Here is a 22,444-nt window from a genome sequence, read left to right on the forward strand (position 1 = left end):
ATTGGTGTAAAGTATGCATGGAAGTTATTTGAGCCTATTGTACTCCCCTGCAGATCATATAACAGAAGCTGTATACTGTCTAAAGAATTTATATGTCAAATATGGCTGTTGCAGCACAGATAAGTGCTTCTTTTATGACTATAGACCATTTGCTGCTGTACTTCTTAACCTGAAGTTTTCAGGGTCCCATGATTTTTCAAAGTCTGTGAACCCTCATTTACCACAGGAGGTCATCAGGTAGTACGGGAGATGCTGGATTTTGGTTTTGGGATAGGTTGCATAGGTTTTGATGAGCATAAACCAAAAAACTGTCAAGCAACTGGTGTCTTTTCTATTGCTTACTATAGAAAATGTAATTGGTTACGGCTGCTTCGTCCCCTCTGTTCTTCAAGGTCCGTGGCAGATCCTAGAATGCAGTTCAGGGACTTGCTTCTGAATGCTCTGCGGTTTTTCCGTTCTTCGGGCAGGGGTCGTTCAAAGGCGGCAAAACCATCAGGAGCTGCTGACCCCGCTCTCCAAGAAGAGCATTTTGCCCTGCCAGCCGGGCGCCTGCCCCCGGCAGAGGGCGGCCTGGCTGCGCGCTGGGCTGGGGCAGCCGCTCCGCAGCGCCGCGACCCCGGGCGCAGGGGCGGGAGCTGGCGTGGTCCCTTCTCCCGCAGCTTTGCGGGAAATGCCTTGCGCTCTTCTCGAGGCGGACGAAGAAGCGGCAAATTTCTCGGTGCCACACAAGAAACAGGGTTTTTTTCCGAGTGTGATGAGATGGAGGCAAAGGGAGTTAATGGCACGTCTTGCACTGAACCTTTGCCCTTGTAATAAAAGGCAACTATCCCAGCCCCCTACCTGCATGTGTCACGAAGAAGGTGTCACGTATCTAGCAGAGACTTCTGTTTTCTTGTGAAACATATAATCAAATATTCAAGAGCATTTCTGGATGACATTTCCCATTGCTATCCTCTGTTTGTACCTGCAGTGACACCAGAAAAAGCATATTGTGTTTCTTAAATATCTTTCACATAACTCTTGTTCAAAGACCTGTAGTTGGGTGGACTTTCTAGGGACACAATAAAATAAATGAGTGGTTTCCAGATGTATTTATAGCAGTCACTGTTCCACTGGCTAGTCAGCCTGGAAAAAAATGGGAAGCAAGAGAGAGGCATTCAGAGAGAGGACATATTTATTTATCTTTTTGCAAAATTTAGGACCGCATCTTAATTAGCAATATTCAGGTTGCCTGAAATTGTTGGTGCCACTTTGGCAAATCTCTGGTTTTACAGTGAAGGGTTAGTTGGCATACCTTTTTTTAATATACGGTAATGGCTGGAGTCCCTAGTTAAAGGTTGTGCTTTATAGGGGAATGTGCAATAGAGTATCCACTAAAACAGTTTGGGTCTTAAAGTAGTATTTACTTAGATCTGAATTGCCTGCACTTTAAACTACAGTCCAAAACATTCCCACTCGGTGGCTGTCTAATACTGGAAGTGCCTAAACTCACCTCCTTGTTTGAGTTTGCATTCCCCAAGCATAGAGATCTCTGTCTTTGAGCATGCCTGGAATTGCCCCCATTGGCGAAATCCTGTGCATAGGTCCTGCCTAAAACAGATTGGAATGCAGGAACTAGCTGTGATTCTGCCTATTCTCCTGTCCCCTGCAGGGCTTTACTTTGGTGCCTGCTCTCGGAGCACACCTAGTAAATTCTGGTAATTGCCAAATCAAGGGCAACCATTTCTTCTTTTTCTTCTCTGTAGGTTTGTGTTTTGTTTTGGTTTTTTTTTTTTTTAATCACCAATAAAGCCAGAGCCATCTGCCAGCCAACATCCATGGAGCTGGAATACTCACACAGAAATGTAATTTCAGTTCCTTTCTTTCCCAGAGAGGTTTCAATCCATATCTCTTACCTCATAAACTAGCATCTTGCTGCCAGTCAGTATCTGTGAGCAGAGGAAGGAGAGCAAAAGGGAGATCAAAGAGGAATGACTGCCTAATCTAGCTGCTCTGTTCAGCTGGAGCTGTGCAGCTGCTAATGTCGTAGTCTAGAGAAAGCAGTGAGTAGTTCTGTGGTTGTGTTCAGCTCCTTCCCTCCAGCAGCGCATCTATACTTCAGCCAGCTGCTACAAGGCTCTAGAGTCCACTGTAAGTCTAGAAGTTCTGGTGCTGGATTTTTTTTTTTTTTTTTTTTTCCCCCAGGGAAGATTATGTTGGGCAAGCCTCCCTGTCCTGGGTCTGATAGAGCTCAGCCTTTGCGAATGCAACATGCATAGCATTGTGGAAATGACCTCAGAGATTCCCTGAGTCATTAGGTTTCTTTGATAGCAAAGAATATGAGAGGAAGTTTGTAGCTTTCCATCATACAGGAAGTATTTTATAGTCACGTCTCTGACTGCTCTTTGCTACGCAAACCAATGGCCAGTGGTGATGGGTCTAGAAAAAAGAAATAGCTTGTGATGACATTTTCCCTGTTGAGTCTTAGGTTAGTGATTGCTTGCTTTTATAAGCAGGTACACAGCTTACTTTTTCCACAGAACTGTTACATAATGTTGCTCTGTGTGTCAAGCCGTCATTTTCCTGGCAGGGGCTGGAGTTTAATATCCTCATAAAATGTTTCGTGACTGTAATCAAGACCAAGAATTAGTGCCTGAGTCGTTCTCAAAGGCCTGGCTGACATGGTGACCTTTTATGACTTTTCAATTCAGCAAATGGGCAGAAAAGAGAGGGGGAGACAGAGTAAAACAAACTCCAGTTTTTCTATTTAATATTTAAAGATGATGGAAAAAATGAGCAGGCTGTTGGATAAACAGCCTCTAAAAACACCATGTTACTGTACACAGAAATTGGAGTTTTCTCAAATAGCTTCTGATTAAGAGAGCAAAGCAGTCTCTTGCTGTTCTCTGCTATGGAACTAGTAAAAGCATCCCTGATGCACATACAGTTTTTTAACTCATGTAATTGTTTTGGTTAGGAGTGCTATTTTTTTTCTCTCACTGAACTTAATCACTGGTGTTTTCAGTCTATGCTATACTAGATTCATGTTACGAACTGCATGTTATTGTTAGCTATTTTTCTTCCCAGGCATTGGGGTTTGAGAATTATCTGTTATTTTAATTACATGGTGTCTGAATAAGTAGGTACCAATATGTTTGTAGGAGTTTTAGTTAGCGTTAGTAAGGCGGTCAGGCAAAATTTTGGTCTTATTTATCTGTAAAATTGAATAGGGGTTTCTAAACAAAGAGAAGGCTGAGTTCACATGGTGGCAGGTGGTTTATGTTCTGCAAATATTTGATCAACGTACTCCATAGTTATACCATGTTGTTATTTTTTCCACATAAACTTTATTCTCTAGATAATGTTTTCAGTAGCCTTTGCCTCTGCAGAACAAGGCCAGTTACCTTTAGATAATGCTCGGTTTACAATCATACATGTTTTCTGAAGAGAAGCTTATGTAAACGCTGAAATAGTTTTAAAGACTCCCAGTGAAAGGCTGGACTGTGATAGCACAAAGCCAAGGTAATTTTAGTGACAATACTCTGAAAACTGCAACCTACCTTGAGCCCTTCTACCTTGCTCCAGGTTGAGGATATTATGACAAACTCGGAATGTTCATTTTGCTCCCTTTCTGTATCACAGTAGGCTGAATTGGGAGGGAAGGGTGAAGTTAACTTTATGCCCCCAATTGAAGAAAAATCCAGAAGACTTACATCTGGTTCCTGCAGACCTGCCTCCCATTTGAAGAAGTAGGAGCTGCAAAATACAACATGTATTCATTTTTCTGTGCTTGGATTTTCTTTGTTTCATGGTTTGGGGTTTTTTGTTCATTGCATTTTGTTTTTTTGTTTTGTGGGTTTTTTGGTGTGCAATATACTTAATCCCTGCAAAAGATGAAAGAATCTTTCTCCACGTAAAACACAAGCATGTGACAGCACAACCTGGGGCTTAGTAGGGTTATTTGTCATCTTCAGAAAAATGAACACTGCTCATTAAATTGAAGTGGTGAAAGGATCCAACATGCAGAAGGTTCTCCTTTTATTTTCCTTCCTCCTTCCATGCCTCTTCTGTTTTATTTCTCTTTATTCTTCACTGCTTACTGCTCTTCTAGTTTCTTCTTTTTGGGGACCATAAGGCTTCTGGCACTTGGGACTTCATTGTTGTGTTGGAAAACAAAAAACCTGAAGACTGGTTATTCTGATATAATCCTGATGAAAAGCCAGCTGAATCACAATTCAAATTGAAACAAATGAAGATATAGGCCAAAAAGAGCTCAGGTTGCTGGGTTTTTTTTTTTTTTCAGGTCCCAGGGAGAATGCAGAGACTGGAAGTTACTAGGTGGTTTTGTTTTGACTTTGTAGTTGTATTTTTGCAGTAGCAATGTTTTATAGCTAGGTGGATTAAAACATCAGAGGATGTAAATTAGCATCTCTGCGGCTGAGCTCTGATTCTGGGAGAGGAGGTAATGTGGGGAATATAGTGGTGTGTGGCTTTTGCTTCCTTAGGGAATTAAAACCCAAAGTTTTATTTAATATGTAAGAGAACATAGCTGAGGTTTTTCTTTTACAATAAACAAGTATTTTGTTGGAAATAGCCTGCTGTGGACATAGAAAATAAAAATCCAGTATTAAAACGACATCTATCGCACACATAAATTTCATCAAGATGGACTTTAGTAGTGTACATGCTTCACCTTAGCAAACACACTGTTTGGCTGTGAACTCAAAGAACTGCTGGGTTCTGTAGAATCTTATCTTTTTCTATATCAGGAAAGGGATTGCCTTTGTGTGTGAGTAATAATTCCAGTGAAACGGAAAGGTCATGTTAACTAGGAGTCAAAACATGTACACCTGGAAGCATTAGAAAATGAAATCAGAAACTGTCCAACTACTTGAAATCCTGGTGGATTAATTTCTGTTCACTGGTATTTCCTAGAGTCTTTCTAGCAGGCAGATATTTCTTGCTTAATTGAAATGTGACTTCATCACAGCCTGAGTAGAGGTGTAAACATACCTTTCAGTCCTGCTCTCTAAAGAAGCTCTATAGAAGGAGCAGAAAGAGATGCATAAGACTCTGGTGAAGAAAAAGAAAACTGAAATTTTCAGGGGGCTGTGCTTTGTGTACCTTAAAGTGCTTTGTTGAGTCTCAGGGTTTGTGAGGATGGTAATCTTTTTGGCCTTTCTGTAGACCTTTGAAGGCAGGTTATGGTGTGTTTCTGTGCCGCTAGCTACCAGTTAGCTGTGAATACCTCCCTAGAGGTAATTGTGAAGGATTCAAAAACCAGTTACTCATCAGTAACAGAGGGATCCAGAGGGTTTTATTAAAACCAAAGCCAAACCAAGCGAATCATAGTATTTAAAATCTGCTGCTAGATTTTTGTATTAATTCATGCTGCATGCTTTCCTTTAGATCTGAAGTGAGTATTTATTCTGGATTACAGAGTAACCCTCTGGTTACTGAGGTAATAATGTTATGATTTCTGCATGTACTTATCACACCACACAAATTTCAATATTTGTGTTTGGAGATCTTGTTTTATTCAAAAAAAAAAAAAAAAGACTTCTGTAAACTCATTTGGCTAGTGATGATAGATAGAGATAACAAATAGAGGTAATTAAGAGCTGGGACCTACCCAGACAAGCTTCTCATGGGTGTAGCAGTGAAGTATGGCTAAGCATCGAGCAGAGCAGTGCCTGGGGCCTTCCTGATATCAACTGCTTAATGTCGTCTTGGGTTTTTATACCTGAGAAGTGATGTTTTATCCATTGGAGCCTAAACTCCTGCTGCTAAGCCAAGTGAACCCCAAAACTGCGCTGCTGAAGTAAAGGTGAAGTGGCTTCAAAGCAGATGAAAAATAAAAAGTTGTGACCTGGAAAGCCAGGGAAGAAGGAATAAGTGCTGTTTCTGGGGCATTGCAAGAAGCTCAGTCAGAACCCCCTTCCCCTCACCATCTTTCTTCAGGAAAACTGTTTCCTGATAACCTTGCTTTAAACTTCTTCCTCCTCCTAGAGACCACATGGGACAAGGAATGGGGAAAAAAGACAGGAAAACAATGGTGTGGTACTTGGGGCACAGGTGCCATGTGCCTAGCTCCTCATGGAAGTAAGCAACTAGGGCAAGTAGGGATGCCTGAAACTCCAGTCCACTTAGACTGTCTTAACACAGAAGTGACTTCTTTAGGGCTGATCCTGCAGCCTCCAGATGCTAAGCTGCATAGCATGCTTATCCTCAGGACAAGCGAAACTTCTGGGTAAACAGTTTGCAACATTGAGCTTCAGCTCCTGGTTTGTGTGTGTGTGTGTGGCTGGGGCAGCCTGGATCATAGCAATTGCTACAGCTGGAGAGCTCTGCTGTCCAGGTTGAGCAGGAGACAGTGTCCTGTCCTTTTTTCTTGCCTCTCCCTGCCATGATCCCTGTTCAAAGTGCTTGAGACACCCCAATTTTCAGTCAGTGGGATTCCCTTCTCTAAACTTGTTTCATCTGTCCTGTTCAGCACAGCTGCAGAAACATGCCTTGTTTTAAATTGAATCTTTTGTTTTCCAAGTTTCTCTAGCCACAAAGAAAGCAGGAAACTTGATGGGTGAGACTGTTCTAAAAGAATCTGGATCAGCCAAGAGCTCAGCCTCTCCCTCTTGCTTGGCTCAGAAACTTGGCTCCACCAGCTCTGCTTGCAATTCAGCCTGGTTGTCATTGCATGGAGAGAGATGTGGAGTTATGGGAAATGGGATGCAGAGTGGTGTAGAGGAAATGTCAATGTTTCTTCTTGCATGGCAGCTGTTGACCCAAATTCTCAAAAGTGTTGTGGAGGGTTTTCTTCAGTGTCCAGCCTCCCCCTGACTCTGTTCTTGGTTCTTCATCTAAAAGATTGAATTCTTTTTGTTTGTGTGTTAGAAGGAATTTTTTTAATGTATTTTATTTTCTTGTATATGTTTTACTTACAATTATGGCATTGTTCTCTGTTTAACTTCTTTTTATTTATTTTTTTTTTTTTAGTGGGCAACAGTTCATATGCTTCTCAGCTAAGTTTTTTGAGATCTGGGAGATGATATCTTGTTTAAGCAAAATCCAGCAGCCTTAGGGAGTCTTTGATGAAATAATTGTGGATATGTGGCAGAGCATGTTTTCAAGGGCACATTTTGGAGGATAAAAACAAAACAGGAGGTGGATTTTCTGCTGTGGTCAGTCTTGGTGTGGTACCAGGCTGGGGTGACAGGGTTGGAAAGCAGTCAGATCCCTCCAGACTGAGGTACACTTTGCCGAAAAGAATTTGGGTCCTGTTATTCCATTTGGCGTAAGTAGAGGGATAGGAGAATGACGGAGCATTTCTGCCATCACTAGCTATGGAAAGCAGCTCCCGCAGGAGCTGTTTGCTCAAGACACTTTCTGGAGTTAATGCTCTGTAAGAGGCTCTCCTGCTGCCTGCAGAATTTTAAGCCCCTGAAAATCTGGGACAGAAACTCTCTGCTCTTATTCTTGTGTTGTTTCTACTCTTTGAATTTATGTAACACCTAGAAGAGCTTCTGTGTGTTTCCCATGCAGTTTCTTGTTAATCCATAAAATATCTTTGATAATATTTTCATCTTTTGCAATGCTGTTTGCCACCTCTGCAATTTATTTTGTGTATGTCTCGTAGATAGAGATGAACTGCTACGTGGCAACACTTGTACTTTGTTTTTCACAGCACTATAGAATAGACTATGCTGAGTAGTTGTGTTACTGATAACTTCTGAAAGCTAGTGGAAATACATATGTGTGCACCAGAAAAGCTGTTCAGTAGAGCTCAATGACTTAACATTGAAGACTTTTGTTCTCAGGACTTGCTACATTTGTCACTGTGTAGTAGCAGCATCCAAGCATCTGTGACAATGTCCTGTTTCCCTCTGGAACCTTAAGATGTGTTTTGTAGGAGGAAGATATAATATTCAGCCAAAGTCCTAGTGAGGTAACACCTAGGCCGGAGTTCCTGTTCCCTTGCCTCAGGCCGTTTAAACAGATGTATTTGTTGATCCCCTTGCTGTAACTTGCAACTTGTCTTCTGTGTAACTTCAGCTTTTAGGGGTCTGGCTCAGATACATCTTTTAACCCAACTCTGAATGGAAGGGGTTAGTGAGGAAAGCCTAGAAAACTGGCATGAATACTGTATGAGTCTGTACATCCATTGAAGTCCACAGTTGCTCTGTCATTCACTTTATGTACAGGATCTGTGGCCTTGTGACTATCGCTGGTTGTAAATACGTGCAGTGTCCATCAGAGAGCCCTGCCAGGAAAGTAAAGCTTCCATCCTTCCCAGGGCCTTCTTCAAGCCAATGCAAATCTGTAACAGATACCGCATGAGTTTCCTCTTTCCTGATCAGGAGCATCCCTGAGAAGTGCTGGAAATGCTTTATCTTTCTTTACTGAATTGCTACTAATTCAGTGGGAAAGCTTTTGCACTGCTATTAAAAATAATTATGCATATCAATGCTCATATATCTTCAAAGGAGCAGGGAACCTAAGTAACCATGTAAGCCAGTGAACGGCACTCATTTTGTCATACGGGACAAGAAATAAGGTGAAGAAGGAAAGCAGCTTCTCTAACTATGGCCTGTGCCACAGTTCAAAGGTGTGACTATAGCTTGTGGGAGCGCATGTGATCTGGTTTAAAATTAATTAGCTGTAGGAGTCATACCACAAATACTAGCCTGGTCACCATAACTGGTACTTAGGTGTCAGAAGCACAGGGCTTGGTCCCAGGCATGCCACAGTCTAGCTGTGCACCTTGAGACATGCTGCTCTTTTCAAAAAGGTCCCAGGGCTGGGAAGTTTTGAGCCAGGTTAATAACGCAAATGCAGCTTAGAATAGGTCTGACGTCTGCTCTGTGCTGGACAGATTTTGTCCTGGGGATGCTTCTGCCATGCTCTGCTACAAGTGCAGAATAGTAACTCTCCCTTTGCTACAAGAGTGGTGGTAGCCTGTGTGGATAAAACACAGGACACGTCTTCAGGTCAAGAGCTCGCTCCTTGGACTTCATTGACCTGAAACCTTTTTGGCACCAGGACTGAACACGGAAGCTAGTTTCTGTAGTTAATGTGAAAGAGGATTTCATGGGAACATGGGAACGTTTCCAGAACTGTAGGCTGGTGTTCATGTGTATGTATTCAAAACTTCAGTTTAAAGACCACCATGGGCAAAGCTATTGAGTTCATTCTGAGTATTGTAACATCTGCTGAGATCCTGTTACCACTGCTGAACAGATTTGAGCTGAGACTGTCAAACAAGATCTGTGGGCAGACTTCCAGAGTGTGTGTGGGGCTGAAAGAAGTAAAGCTAAAGATTCCGCAAATGGTATCCTTTTCTTTGAGGTAGTCCTGAACTAGTAACGGGCCTAGGTTAAGGAGCTGCCTGGCCAGGGAAGGTTTTCCTTTCGTGATGAGAAGCCCTTAATCTGAACCATCAACATCACTAGGTTTATCTAGTACTGTACATACAGCACAGAGTTAATTTCAATGCTGCCCTGCCTAAATTGCTAGCTTACACTGGGCTAGACAACTTCACCCCAGAATTCACTTGAACTTATTAGAAAAAATCTTTCTGTAGAAATGCAAGTTACTTTTGTGGAGGATAATTCCGATTTGAACCCCTCTTTTATTTTCTTTTGGTATGGAACAGTTTGTTGCAGTTACCCACAGTGAATGGCTAAAAAGCTACAGCTTTTTCAGCAAACTCATATTAATTAATCTCCTTAGGTCCATGGATTATTTTCTCTAATTTTAGATTAGTTAATTGTAGGCAAAAATTTTAGTGCTGAAAAAATGTTGAGAATTAATCTTATAGTGGATTGAAAGAATAGCTGTCTAGCTCCTAGTTAGAGTAGTGGGTTGATGAATGTGCCTTGAAAAGAAGGAGGCTTTTTTTTTTTTTTTTTTTTAAATAAATCACCTTCTTCCCCTCAACTTTTACTGGTAATGATGGTGCTTCTGCACAGGCATCCCTGTACTCCTAAAACAACAATAACAAAAAAACCACCCCTTATGTACTTGTCAGCTTTTAAAGTCTGCTTAATTTGCTCTTTTCATAATAGTCACTTCTGTTGTTAGAGTAATACGGCTAAACCAGTACATAAAAGTCAATACGTTGAGTACTGCATGAAATAATGTATTTATTGACAAGGAGGAACAATGAAACAATGTAAAGCATGCCTACTACTGTAAATGCAGTTAATGTATAACTGTTATAGAATATACTTTACGAGCTAGGTCAGTTTTGAGTATACTGAATAAATGACACATACTAGTAGCTTAAGGTTCCTGTCCTTTCACCTGAATGATTTCCATTTGATTAAAAGAACTTGATATTCTTGTACAGTAGTTTTCTACACTTTTTTAAGGTATCCTGTAAGCAAATTAATTTTTCTTCATTGACAATGCTTAGTGATGCCCTTCTCTATTTGTTCTGCTTCATTCTTCGTTCTGTGTGTGATGCAGAATTTCTTGGTAAGTTTTCACTGAAAATAAGGAATCTTTAATTTCAATGGGTGTTGGATCTTATCCTTAAATCACACGAATGGAAGCTGAATAACCTAGATGATCCTCATTAATTCTCTTCAAACGAATAAAAAGTGCTGTGAGCACAGATGTGAGTTAAAATGCAAACATGAATGAAGAATGAGTGGTCATGGGGGGACAGGAAAAAAAAAATCAGAGGAAAATAGAAAACTTCACATGATTAAAACATGAAGGACACCCATGGAAGGATGGATGAATATTCCATAGTGTTATACAGCTCATTATGTGAATAATAATTTTTTTTTAACATAAAATACTTAAATTTTTTTGAAGTATCATGTCTCATTCAGACTAGAGAAAATACAGAAGAGTACTATTTACCTGTTCAGGGCTTAAGAAACATAGGATATGACCCAAATCCCAGTGGAATTAGTGTAAACACTGTCATTTTTCGGTAAAACTTAATTCATGTTGTGCAGCATAGCTCTTGGAGCTTAACACTTAAGGATATCCAATAAGATGAAGGTAACCTTTTTCACAAGAAGAAATTGCGAAGGGTTCATTAAAAAAATATTCCCCAAACATGCTGAGTACTTAATACTGGATCCTGCAACAGTTACACATGAAAAATCTCCCATGTACTTCAACAGGACATACATATGTGAGTTGATATCTGGATCACTCATTTTGTAGGTTATATAAATGTACATTGCTCCATATGTAGCAAACAGGGAAGTTTCATAGAAACCAGCTAATTCACAATCAGAAGTTAAAATTCAATTATACTAAGTCTGGGAAGAGAAATTTTTTTACTATTTTTTTTTTTAAATTTTTAACCTAATTTATAGGAATTCTACTGAACACTTGGATATCTGGCAGCACAAAATAATTGAAGATCCCTTTTATCCTTCTAACTTGCAAAATTGCTTAGTATAAAACTGATCCTTGTAAACTGTTGTTATATACTTAAATTTTATAAAGGTATATTCCTCTGTTAGGTCACCCAGAGTGAAAGGAACAGATTCAAAACACTTTCTGTCCCAGACTTCACCTATAATCCACTATTTGTGCCAAACTCTGATTGCATAAATAAAGAGGTCGATTTATGTTGAAAAAACATGCTCGGTAACAGTGTGTGGGTATGTTTTATTTGGGAGGGATTTTTTTTTGCCAATAAGACTGCCTCAAAGTGTGACAACTCCAGCCTTGGACAAATTCAGAGCCAGATTGCAGAAAGTATTAGATGTAGCCCATCAGATTCTGAGTTCCCATAGCTCATGTTTAAAATTGCATCTTGCCTGAGATTTTTCAGTACATCTGAACATTAACTTTGGACTGTAGAGACTAATCTTACGCTGGTACCCTCAAGATTGGGCTCTGAATGGCTAAAATATAAGGATTTTTTTCTTAAGCTAGGCGTCTGCATTAAAAAAATTGTCAGAGCTTCAGAATGTAGAACATCTACAACTCAAATGGACTTCAAAAGAGAAGTATAAGTGCTCATCTTTGTGAGAAAATTAAGACCTATTCATTTACTGGAACATCTAACACTGAATGCCTAATACTGTTGAAACCTGGCTGGAAGGTTTTCCCCATTTATTAGTTTACTCTTTAATTCTGGGTACTGAGGAGATACTTTCAAAAGTTGGTTCAAGCTATAATACATTTGAAGACTTTAACTGTCTGTTTTTCAGCAACAGTTGCAGCACACGGATCGGATCGTGAGATGCAGATAACGAGCCTTATCAGCATTTCCCTGGAAGGCAATAAACCAACAAACATTCAGCTCAATCTACATACTAAGTGTTCTTTCTAATGCCACACATTTATTGCCCTATTTTCTACTTGGTTTTGGATGAATAAGGAGTTTTGCAAGCAGAAGAGATTCTGTGCAGGACTCTGGATTTAATCCAAAGTCTATTATAAGTCACTGGGCATCTTTTCTACCAGTTCCACATGAACTGATGGTTAATTGTTACACAGCAATGCAGGGAAGGTACTGAAGCTAGCTACTACATTACAGCTGTTGAGTTACAAGGACCCCAACTAGGTAAAATCAATTTCCTAGCACAAAATACCTTTAAAAATGATGTCAAAGAGGTCTGAAGATGACGTGGAAAAAAATTCAGAAAAGTTGTCTGGTGATGAGGAATTGGGCATTCTTCTTGGAGCATCCAGCAAACTGTAGCTCTATACAGATGAAGAAACCAGAACAGTAAATTTTCATCATTAACAGTGATGCAAGCTTCGTGTCAAAAAACTTGTACTGGTTTTGATATGGAAAGCCTAGACTCTTCTCCTTACCATAAGACTAGAGAGGATGTCATGTTTAACAATTCAGTCAGTAATGAGCTGGATTGAGATTTTTTTTTTCTGCTGTGTTTTGTCTCCTACAGAGCATAACTATCAAGGTAGGTTCCTAAATGGCTTTAAGACTGTATTTCTAATTGAAATCTTATTATATTATCAGTTTCTGCACCTGTACACTGGTGGGAACTCTTATCTGAGAGGGTCAAAAAAGACCCTAGTAAAGGTAAAACGGCTGTAACTTTTAAGCACTGAATATTTGCTTAACCTTGGAAAAGAATACAGAAATCTATGGAAGATATTGCATTATTTCAAAAGCACAGAATTTCACCCTAGAAGTGTAGTCCTTTGTTAAGTACTCAAGCTTCTGCTTTTCAGTGTTGGTGTTTTGTTCCCTGGACCAAAAAATTTAGCGAGCAATGCTGATACCCACTGGATAATCTGGTTATCTTTTGGCCCACTAATGCAGAGTTTGGTTAGTTTTGGTGTTGAATCTGTGTGCTAATGGACTGAGAAAACTTTCCCTTTAAAGAAGCTGCTGAAGGTAACTGAATATAGTGGCAATACTTGGGCTTGCAGCATTCCTTTAGCAGCAGAGGAAGAATTCCCCTGATGTTGCTTCTGAGACACCTCTGACTGGCTTGGCGTGCTGTAAAATGTGGGAAATGAAGGCACTGCTGCTAGGAGGAGTTTGGATCGGGGACAGGTGTGAGCAGTACGCTGGCATCACTCACGCAACCAGATTGCTCTAAATGATAGCAAATAGAGCGGTCCCTAGAGCTGGGATGGGACCAAGCGAGGGAACAGCTCCTACAGTGCTTTTTCCCTGAAAAGGGGATTTTTCTGCCCTATGCAAGGTAGGGCAAGGCTGGGATCATCATCTACTGTGTTTACAGGATGGCACAGCTTACGCTACTGCAGTTAGTTTCCTGGGTATGAACACTAGAGCCTGTGTGAAAGTAGCTACAGATAGTTACCTCTTGAAGAATGTTCTGTCCCTTAGGTTTATAAGTCTGAAGCAAACACATGAGTTCTGTGTTCTCCTCGATTTTTAAATGGGTAGTGGTAATTTGGCATGAATTTAGTACCTGCAAACGACAGCAAAACCTGTGATTGCGAAAGAATAAGAAAAGCCAAGGCCACAGTAAACAGCCTGCTGCTAATCCTCACCTGCAACTCGGGCTTTCCTCCCATTTGTAATAAGCAGTTAATTCCCTCGAGAATTTGATCTTTGCGTAGCCTGAGAAACCTTCCCATGTCTGTACCAATGTCAGTTTTTTGAGATTCCGTAACTAAGACAGTGTGGGCAAGAGCAGCGCAGTGTAGCGGTGTTAAACCTGAACAGAACAGACCACAGAAAAGTCAAACAAATCCAGTGCTCATACACCTCGCTGGAGTAAATCATCCCACACTTGGCTAATTGTAATGGGGTGCCCTACTAAGACTGATTGGCTTTCCTAGACCTTTTAGTTTTAAAGATGAAATTGGACATTCTTTGGCCTAGCTAAAATCTGAGGTCTGAAAATTTTGTGGTCTATGCTAAGCATCTGTACAGTTAAGCTTTTCCTCTTACCATAATGGTCAGTCAGATTCACTTCCACAAATACACCGTTGCTTTTGCAGTTTTTCAAAACCTGAAATGAAGAAGATTGAGAAGCCCTGATTTGTGGCAGCACCAGAATACCCCCTTCTCTCCCAACTCCATCTTACTTTGACCACATCAGAGCAAAGCTGATTTTCAGGTACAGAAGCCATTGTCTATATTAGATGAAAGAACTAGCATTTGTTGTCTTTTCTCTATATTTGCACCTGTCTTTGTACAGCATTAATGACCAACTTACCTCTAAAACTCTCAAATATCCATTCTCTGCACACAGGTGGAGCGGGGTTTTCCCCAAACTGTCCTGTTCATTGACATTAGCTCCTAGGGATATCAGGTCACTCACCATCAGATGTTGGTTCTTTTCTGCAGCAAGGTGTAATGCAGTCTAAGAAGAGAAGAGTGGGAGAAACTTGTTGTGAAAGGCAAAAACAGTTTTAAAACAACAATGCTTGTTAGAGAATGATTTGGGGAGTTGGGACTCTGGGTTCTGTTCCCAGTTGTGCTAATACTTGCTCTATGCAGATCACTTCCTCCCTGTTCCTGTTTTCCCTTCTTTGCAAGGACAGTAGCCACACCTTGTCCAAAAGGATGCTTGGTGCTTGACTGGGGTTTGAAAGACGTTTGCGTGTGACAGAAAATGACCCTATTCTTGGCAAGTTAGCATCCTACCCGTTTCTCTGCATCCTTCTCGTTGATCTTATTTAGGGATGCAAACCTCTGTGCAAGTACATAAGTCAGAGCTCTTCTTCCCTGAGCAACAGCCTTGTGCAGCAGCCTGGAATAGAACATAGTTTTAAACAATTAGAAGACAAAGCAGTGGTTAAAACACTCAAAAGCAACACTGGGAATGTATTTTAAAGCACGAAATTTTAAGGTTCACAAATGCCAAAGTCTTGGGACATTTAAGTGTTTATTTAGTCTCTATATTAATAATAGAGTTGCTGACTTTGTCTGCTAGGATTTCTTGGTCCTCACTTCTTGCTGTTATGCCATTCCTCTCCTCTCCAGGAGCTACTCCATGATTCCTTTTTGCTAACAATCTCTATTTCCTCCTCCTTCTTCAAGTGTCCTCCAGTACAGGGAACAGTGTAAGACACCTAAAAATCGGGAGAAGGGAAGCCCTTGTCTTGCACTTAAAAGAAATATTTCCAAACTGTAATTCAGTCCTGTGGAGGAGGAGAGCTCAATTTCTTCTGGGTATTCAGTCTCACTGAACTACTGGAAATAGTAGAAGTGTTTCTCCTGAGTTTCATCCTGAAAAATACTTTTTTCTTATAAATTTGGGCATGTCTTATTTTCCTCCTGGAGGCTTTTATTTTATTTATTTATTTATGTCCCCCTTGTCTTGTAACACGATATCCTTGAAGATGTCTGAATAACTCTGATATTTACTGCTGTTTCTGTTTGGGTTTCTCTTGGGGGGTGGTGGTGTTTGACATAGTAACTAGTGTTGTTCACCATTCAGTAGAACTCAGCTTATTTGGTGTGTACTCCTGGTTTTGTACGTTCTTTTGAGCATGTAATCTGGTGTTTAAATACTTCATGGCAGTAAGTGGGCTGTTGGAATTTTAGCTTGTGAATTTTACATAAGCATGGTAGTAGAAATGTCTTAATTCTTAATTGTGATTAATTAGGTTCATGTGTGAGAATTTTTTCTGTGTTGTTTGAAAAATACGCAGGAAATAAGGTAGTGGTGGCTTATTGCAACTCAGTTACGCTATTGCTGAAAAGTGAAGTCTGTAATTTTATTATTACACTAAAAATCATTATTCTGAGTGGAATGTGGTACTTCATGGAAAAGGACAATGCTGTGCTTAGCTTTCCCTGCATGGGTTAAACATTCTTCAAATTGGGTACAGGATTGTCTGGTGAACACCAAGACTAGTACAGTTTATAAGTTATGTCATGCTTGCTGTCAATCTGATTTGATACCAAACTTCCCCAAGCTAGCTGAACTGTATGGAGCCTAATAAGAGATATTTTTTTTTTTATAAGCAGCAGTTTTATCTATAAGCATGCCATTCTAGGGAAAATTGGATCAGTAAAACATTTGGTTTAATTTAATTTCTAACAAAACAGCCACTCCCAGTTTTTTGGATGTCTATTCTCTAGACTAGCAGTGTATGTATGTTTTGGTGTAATCCTCCCACCCATTTTTATTACCAACTAATAATGCAAGTAATTATGCTGAGAGCATCTGCAGCATGGAAAAGATCTCTTTTGCGATCTTTTTTTTTTCAGTAGCAATTCCTTGTTTTGCTCGATTCTGATTTTTTTGTGAGTACCTATATATACAACTCAGTCTTCAGTATTGTTAACATTCTGAATTTGTCCTGATGTCAGCTGTACTTTGGCAATACTACTGCAAATATGGAATCTCTCTATTTTCACTGTCTGCCTAAAACTGTGTGTACTCAGGCAAGTTTGAGCTTCCCGTTGAGCAAGGAATCCTTTGCTACAAGTGTCTCAAAACTAGCAGTTGAAGTTAGAGCAAAGCCTCAGGACAAGTGATGCCCCAGAAATAGAAATCGACATATTTCAACAGAAAAATTTGAGACCTGTTGCCATTTTCATCAGGTGCAAGCAGTTTGTCTGCTGGGATGTTTCTCAGTAAATTTTCTTCCCTGTGTAGCTGGAACTGGAAGAAAGAGATGGCAGAGAGATCCTGCTGCGTGAAAGAAATTTGGGTTGACTTCAAATGTCCCTTGATGTCTGGAGAACCTGTATTAGCTTCCAGAAGCGCCTCTAAACAGTCTCCTGATGGGTTAAAGAGTGGGGATGTGTTCTGTGAAGAATGCCTTGGGAAATCTTTTTGGGCACTCGTACATGCATCCTGTATCCACCAGCTACTCTCTTTCTCGCTTGTCCTTGAGAGCATTCCTGATGAGTTGGTCTGTTGCAGGTTTTTCTGATCATCATGAAAAGAAATCTCTGCCTCGCCCCGCAATACTGAGTTGAAATCTTTAAAACAGCAGTATGAATGCAACTTGGTTAAGCTGTGGTGTCTTCCCTGCAGGCTACCAGCTGCCTGCTTGCTTCCTTCAGTTTCCCACCGAGAGGCTTGCAGATCTGTGGAGAAGCCCTGCCAAAAGCCGTCTGGCACAGAATGCAGAGACTCCTTCTTCAACTGGCTTTTGTTCAAATCTTCCTGCAGTACCTCCACCAGGATATCAAGGTCCTCTAAGCCTTTTAGTGTTTGCCCAACGCTCTGCTTGCTCTGAAACAGCAACAAAAATGGGGAGGGTGGAAGATGGGGGAGGGAAATCAGACATGAAGTGTCCTGTTCCCACTCAGTGATAGAACATGAAATATGCCTGAGGAGGCTGGCAGCACAGAGTTGGAGGTGTTATGCATACCTGTCTAAGCTGTTTCTCTGTATAAGGGTGAACTCTTCTCTTTTCTTTTGGAAAGAAAGGAAGAAATACGTTATTTCTAGTTGGGGATGGGGGAGAGACACATACAGAAGACATTCTCATCAGAGGTTTTGTGCCAGACAACAGATAGATAACACATACGTGGTGGTGATGCACAGCTGGCCTGCTTCTGTAATTTAAGGGGAGCTAGGAACCAGCACGGGTCACTGACCATGGGAGAGAAGTGGTCCAGCTCTTTCAGTACCTAAGTGATGATCCTACTAGAAAAGGAGGCTCTGCTACCAAGAGAGGAGTTTCCTAACCTGTTTTTCCTGAGGATCCTTTGGTTACCATCTTCATTAATGAGGTTTCCTGAGGAGACAAAAACACCCAACTCAATTTGAGATGCTTGTGCATAAAAGGAGATGAAACACTGGCAAATACTCTAACACGAACAAAGTAAATTGTGTCCTACACTATGTACTTTGCACAGCAGACTGCAGGTGAACAAATTTCTATAAGTGGGTAGTTCATGGCAGTGCTATAAAGATCTTTATGACAGACCAGGTATCTTGGAGTCTACCAGCTTCCTGAGCTGTTTTATCAGGCTGTTCAGAAGTCTGCATTGCTAGAGCAAAATTGATATTGGTTCTTGGGCCATCTTTGGGTTGATTGGATGATGTATAGTATCCAGGGCACAAATGGGTTCTTCGCTGTCCCTGTCTTAGAAGTGTTGCTAGCACAGGCCACTTAAAATTTGGTATATTCTCCACCTTCATCAAAAGCGTTAACTTGGTGGATGGAAGAGGCGGAAGCTGTAGGTGTAGCCTATCCAAAACACAGTCAGAATGGGAGTGTGATGTGCATGTGACAGGATGCTACACCTCTAGGAGCAACCTTTCTAAAGACAAGAAGAGTCCTCACCTTACTGTGAGCTGGGTCCAGGCCTTTAGAAAGCCGAATTTTTCTCAGTAATTCCCGTACTGGCATCTTTACTCTCACGCCCATGTAGCGCTTCTGAGGGGGATCAGAGCTAAGTCCAGAGTCTGGAAAAGTCATAACATGATGCTTAAAGGAACATAGTTCTTTGGGCTATTATAGAACAACGTGAGGACGAGCTCATCATGAGAGACAGCCTGTGATTCTGATGTTCATTGTCAATTGTGGGAAATTTCCATGTCACCCGACATGTTTCTCAGCTCTGGCCTACTTCCTGCCTAACAATTACTTCAATGCATTGCTTCTCAGGCTACAACAGTCTGTGAGGCTGCACAAAGGGAATTCTTTTCTTAAGAAACAACCCACAAAGCTGGCTGTAGGATCTTCAGTCTGAGGGCATAAGCAAAGAGCTGAGTTAACCTGCAAATTACCACATGAAGGCAGTCGTCAAACTCCAGCGTGCAGGGATTGTTTCAGTTTTGAGCAAAGGAAGAGGAGAGACTGTCCCAAGTGTAAATGTGCCACTGAGGCTGGGAAGAGGACAATAGGGGCTGGGTAGCAATGCAGGAGGAAATTCGGGTGGATGGTTGAGAAAAGAAGGAAAAGAAGTTGGATATTTCTCGTTTAGAGCTTTCAGTGGTGCAGAAATAAATGTACTGTCTTGAGGGTTGGCCTCTGGCAGTTTTTCTCAGTGCCCTTCAGTTCAGGGGTGCCATAGTGACTTAGAATATACAATTGCTTTTGGGAAATATGTCAACACCATTTAGATTACTGCCCCCAATAGTTGTATTCTAATTTTCATCTGTTGCAGTAAATATGTCTTTGCAGTTTCCTGTCCTGTGGTTCGTTATATTGATGTCAGTAGAACAATAAGGAACAGAATTGTTTCCGGAAATGACATAGTGAAGCTATGACCAATGTCTTTCTCCAATGGTTCTTCGTGTGTTTGGAAGTCAATGTGGTGTGATTCAAAGGGAAGTAACGATTTTCTGTAGTGAAATGAAATAGTTATTTGAGAATACATATAGTTTCCCAAAAAATCTTGTCTTCGTCAAAACAATCTGCTGTGTAATTGTTTGTGTTGGGACTTCTTGCATGTTGTACTTGAATCCCCAGACTTGAAAGACTTGCCCGGATTAGGAGCTTAAATGTATTGCTTTGGAAATACATTTTAGGTAACACTGTGCTGTCCCCCCTCCCCCTTGAGAATTACCTTCTTTGTGTAGAATGCATTCAGTAACAGATATTGTCATTATGAAATTATGGCTTTATTGCATTAGTTCAGGATCTTCCCAATTGACTAGCACACAAAACACAACATATAGAAGGCCACTACTCCAAAGAAGCCCAAGTGTGGGAGTCAGAGCTACTGAGAATAAGGAGTCATCCAGCAGCAATGCGTGCTGGAGCAGAGAAGCTTCTCTTCCTAGCACAGCTCATGGCATGAGGAATGAAAACAGCACTTGTGATTTTAATCACACTTATGATTAAACACCACAGCAGCCTAAAATGAAAAAGGTGTATACAGCTTGGGCAAGCAGTTCCTATTACAGCAGCAGTCAGCGTTAAGTAAAATGTAAGTTGCCTGTGCCGATGTTCCTCCTTGACCAAAATCTCTGTGTGTGCTCTGCAGCAGCTGCTGGAGTCTGGCTGGCTAAGTCCTGTGGAGGAAAACTGTAGGAGCTCAACAGATGGGGGTGGTGCACCTCCCCAAACTTGAGATGTCTCAGAATAGGCAGCATTGGCATGGAAACCAGCCACACAAGATGTGGTTTCTAGTTGTGCGATATTGTTACTCTTCCCTGCTCCAGGCAATGAGAGACTGAGACCCCTTCAGTGGGATGGTGTTGAATCCCAAGAAGCAAATGGTGCATTTTGAATTTATATTAAATTGTTGTTTTATGCTAGGACTCCTGGCATTTCTGGATTTTTAACCTATCACTGAATAATTACAACGTTAGGACCTAAAAAAAAGCGGTTTATTTCTTGGACTGCTCTAGAAATGGGAATAATTCCCTTTTTCAGACTAGTGTTTTGACATTGAATTATGTGATCTTTGTAGAATATTTTAAAGGCCTCTCTGAAAAGCTTTATATAAAAAAACCAAAACAAATTGTTAGTATATTATAATCTTTCAAGGCATTTCACAGTAAAAATGGTATATGATGGATCAGATTACATGGCTAGATGTAGCCTTGAAATTGAAGACCTCAGCAAAGGCAATGATTCACCAAACTCGCTTTCATATAACTCAAAGGGTCATATCTATTACCTCGCTGTTAGATTCAGGACCAAACTTGCAATTCAGAATGTAAATGAGCAGCAAAAAGCTAGAGATAGACAGAAATGAAGGAATATTGAGCATCCTTTAAAAAATAAATTTCTGACTTCAGCAGACCACAACAAATTAAAAACAAGACACGAGTAGGAGAGAGTGCCGTACATCTTTGATATTATTGCCACAGAAGCTTAATATGTGCTACTGTTGATGCAGCTCTCTGCTAGCACAAAAGGAGTTGCAAGTCAGTGTACTTCATCGCTTTGCAAAAGCAGGATAGTAGAGTTGCATAAATAGCAAATGTGAACAAACATTTGATCTTACCAGTAAGAGCAGGCATCTCTTGAGGTTTACATGAAGGAGGAGGGTAGATCTTGGGACTCGCAGCATTGAATTCGGTTAATCCAGAGTCTGGCAACGACGGGCTCTGTTGAAAATTGCTTTTGGGACTGGCAGTTTCTGCAGGCAGTGGAGATCCCTGGCTTGGACTATAGCCATGGACTTCATTTTCACTGATGTTTTGATTGACCAGTAGTTCAGGACTCGTACAGACTGTTTGCAACATTACCACTGTGTGTGTAGAAAAAGACGAAAAAGAAGAGGGGAGGGAAAAAGCTTATTTCGTTGTGTTTTTTTTTTTAAAAAAAAACCCTCCAGATTCACATTGAGAACACAGTAATTGTATTTAATTCTCCAGTGTAATTAGCCACTACGAGTTTGGTGCAGCTTCCCTCTTCTCTTTTTAGCAGCAAGTTATAGCAGTTGCAGGATAAAGCCAGCCTTGGATTCCCAGCGGTCTCTGGAAACAGCTTTTCCGAGTTTCTTGGCTGCGGTTCTCCTTCGCTCTTTATACTCAGGTACAGCTCGAAGGACGTCAGCCTGGAAGGCCCCACCTTCTTTCCTAACAATCTGCAGCAGCTGATGAAGAAATTACTTTTCCCAAGAAGAGATTGAGTACAAGCTGAAAAATATTTTTCAGTAGGTACAAAACAGAAAAATTAAACTCTGGTTGATTTACTGCAAACAGCATGAGTAGGGAAAAGCAATCTCTGACTTAATTAGACTAGTTGGCAGGATTGTGCAAACAAGTAACTGATCCGGAAGTAAACGTTTTGTGAATTCTTTTATTTTCCAAGGCTGTGTAAGAGGATCTATTGCTCACAGCCTTCATCAAGCAAAAGTAAACAATCTTCCCTTCAATATGAAATTTCAGCTAAGGAAAGATATGCCCTACAATCTGCATAGCTTTGAATCTGTGAAGAGAGAAAAGTGCTATGTGCTCCATTAAGAATATTATTGTTTCTATTTGTGTGGGGATTTGGGGTTTTTTTTGTTTATTTTTTTAGCAAGGAAGGATTCTTAAATATTGTGACAGGTGCAACTACTAAAACTTGCCAGGATTAAGAATCTATTTGGATGGGTACTCTTATAGGAAGTCTATTTCCTTGTCACAAGGAGACTTTGGTACCAGATTTAAACTCCATTCTCACTTCCCTGGGA

At 40.7% G+C, this 22,444-nt stretch overlaps 1 protein-coding gene across 1 annotated transcript; it reads right to left on the bottom strand.

Annotated features, from left to right (window-relative positions):
- Positions 1-492: 492 nt before the first annotated feature.
- LOC147413947 (uncharacterized) lies at positions 493-21,509 on the bottom strand. Its single transcript, XM_086476878.1, has 15 exons — positions 21,269-21,509; positions 18,652-18,773; positions 18,051-18,099; positions 17,731-17,774; positions 16,933-17,591; positions 15,044-15,149; positions 14,613-14,759; positions 14,345-14,405; positions 13,942-14,108; positions 13,749-13,859; positions 12,543-12,654; positions 3,540-3,625; positions 1,896-1,928; positions 1,493-1,590; positions 493-682 (listed from the first exon to the last, which is right to left on the bottom strand). The coding sequence occupies exons 1-15, from the start codon at positions 21,507-21,509 to the stop codon at positions 493-495; spliced, it is 2,226 nt and encodes a 741-aa protein (XP_086333004.1).
- Between the last annotated feature and the right edge of the window lie 935 nt (positions 21,510-22,444).

This window comes from Leptosomus discolor, chromosome 22 (assembly GCF_034619465.1).
Source record: "Leptosomus discolor isolate bLepDis1 chromosome 22, bLepDis1.hap2, whole genome shotgun sequence".
In the NCBI taxonomy this organism is placed as follows: domain Eukaryota; kingdom Metazoa; phylum Chordata; class Aves; order Leptosomiformes; family Leptosomidae; genus Leptosomus; species Leptosomus discolor.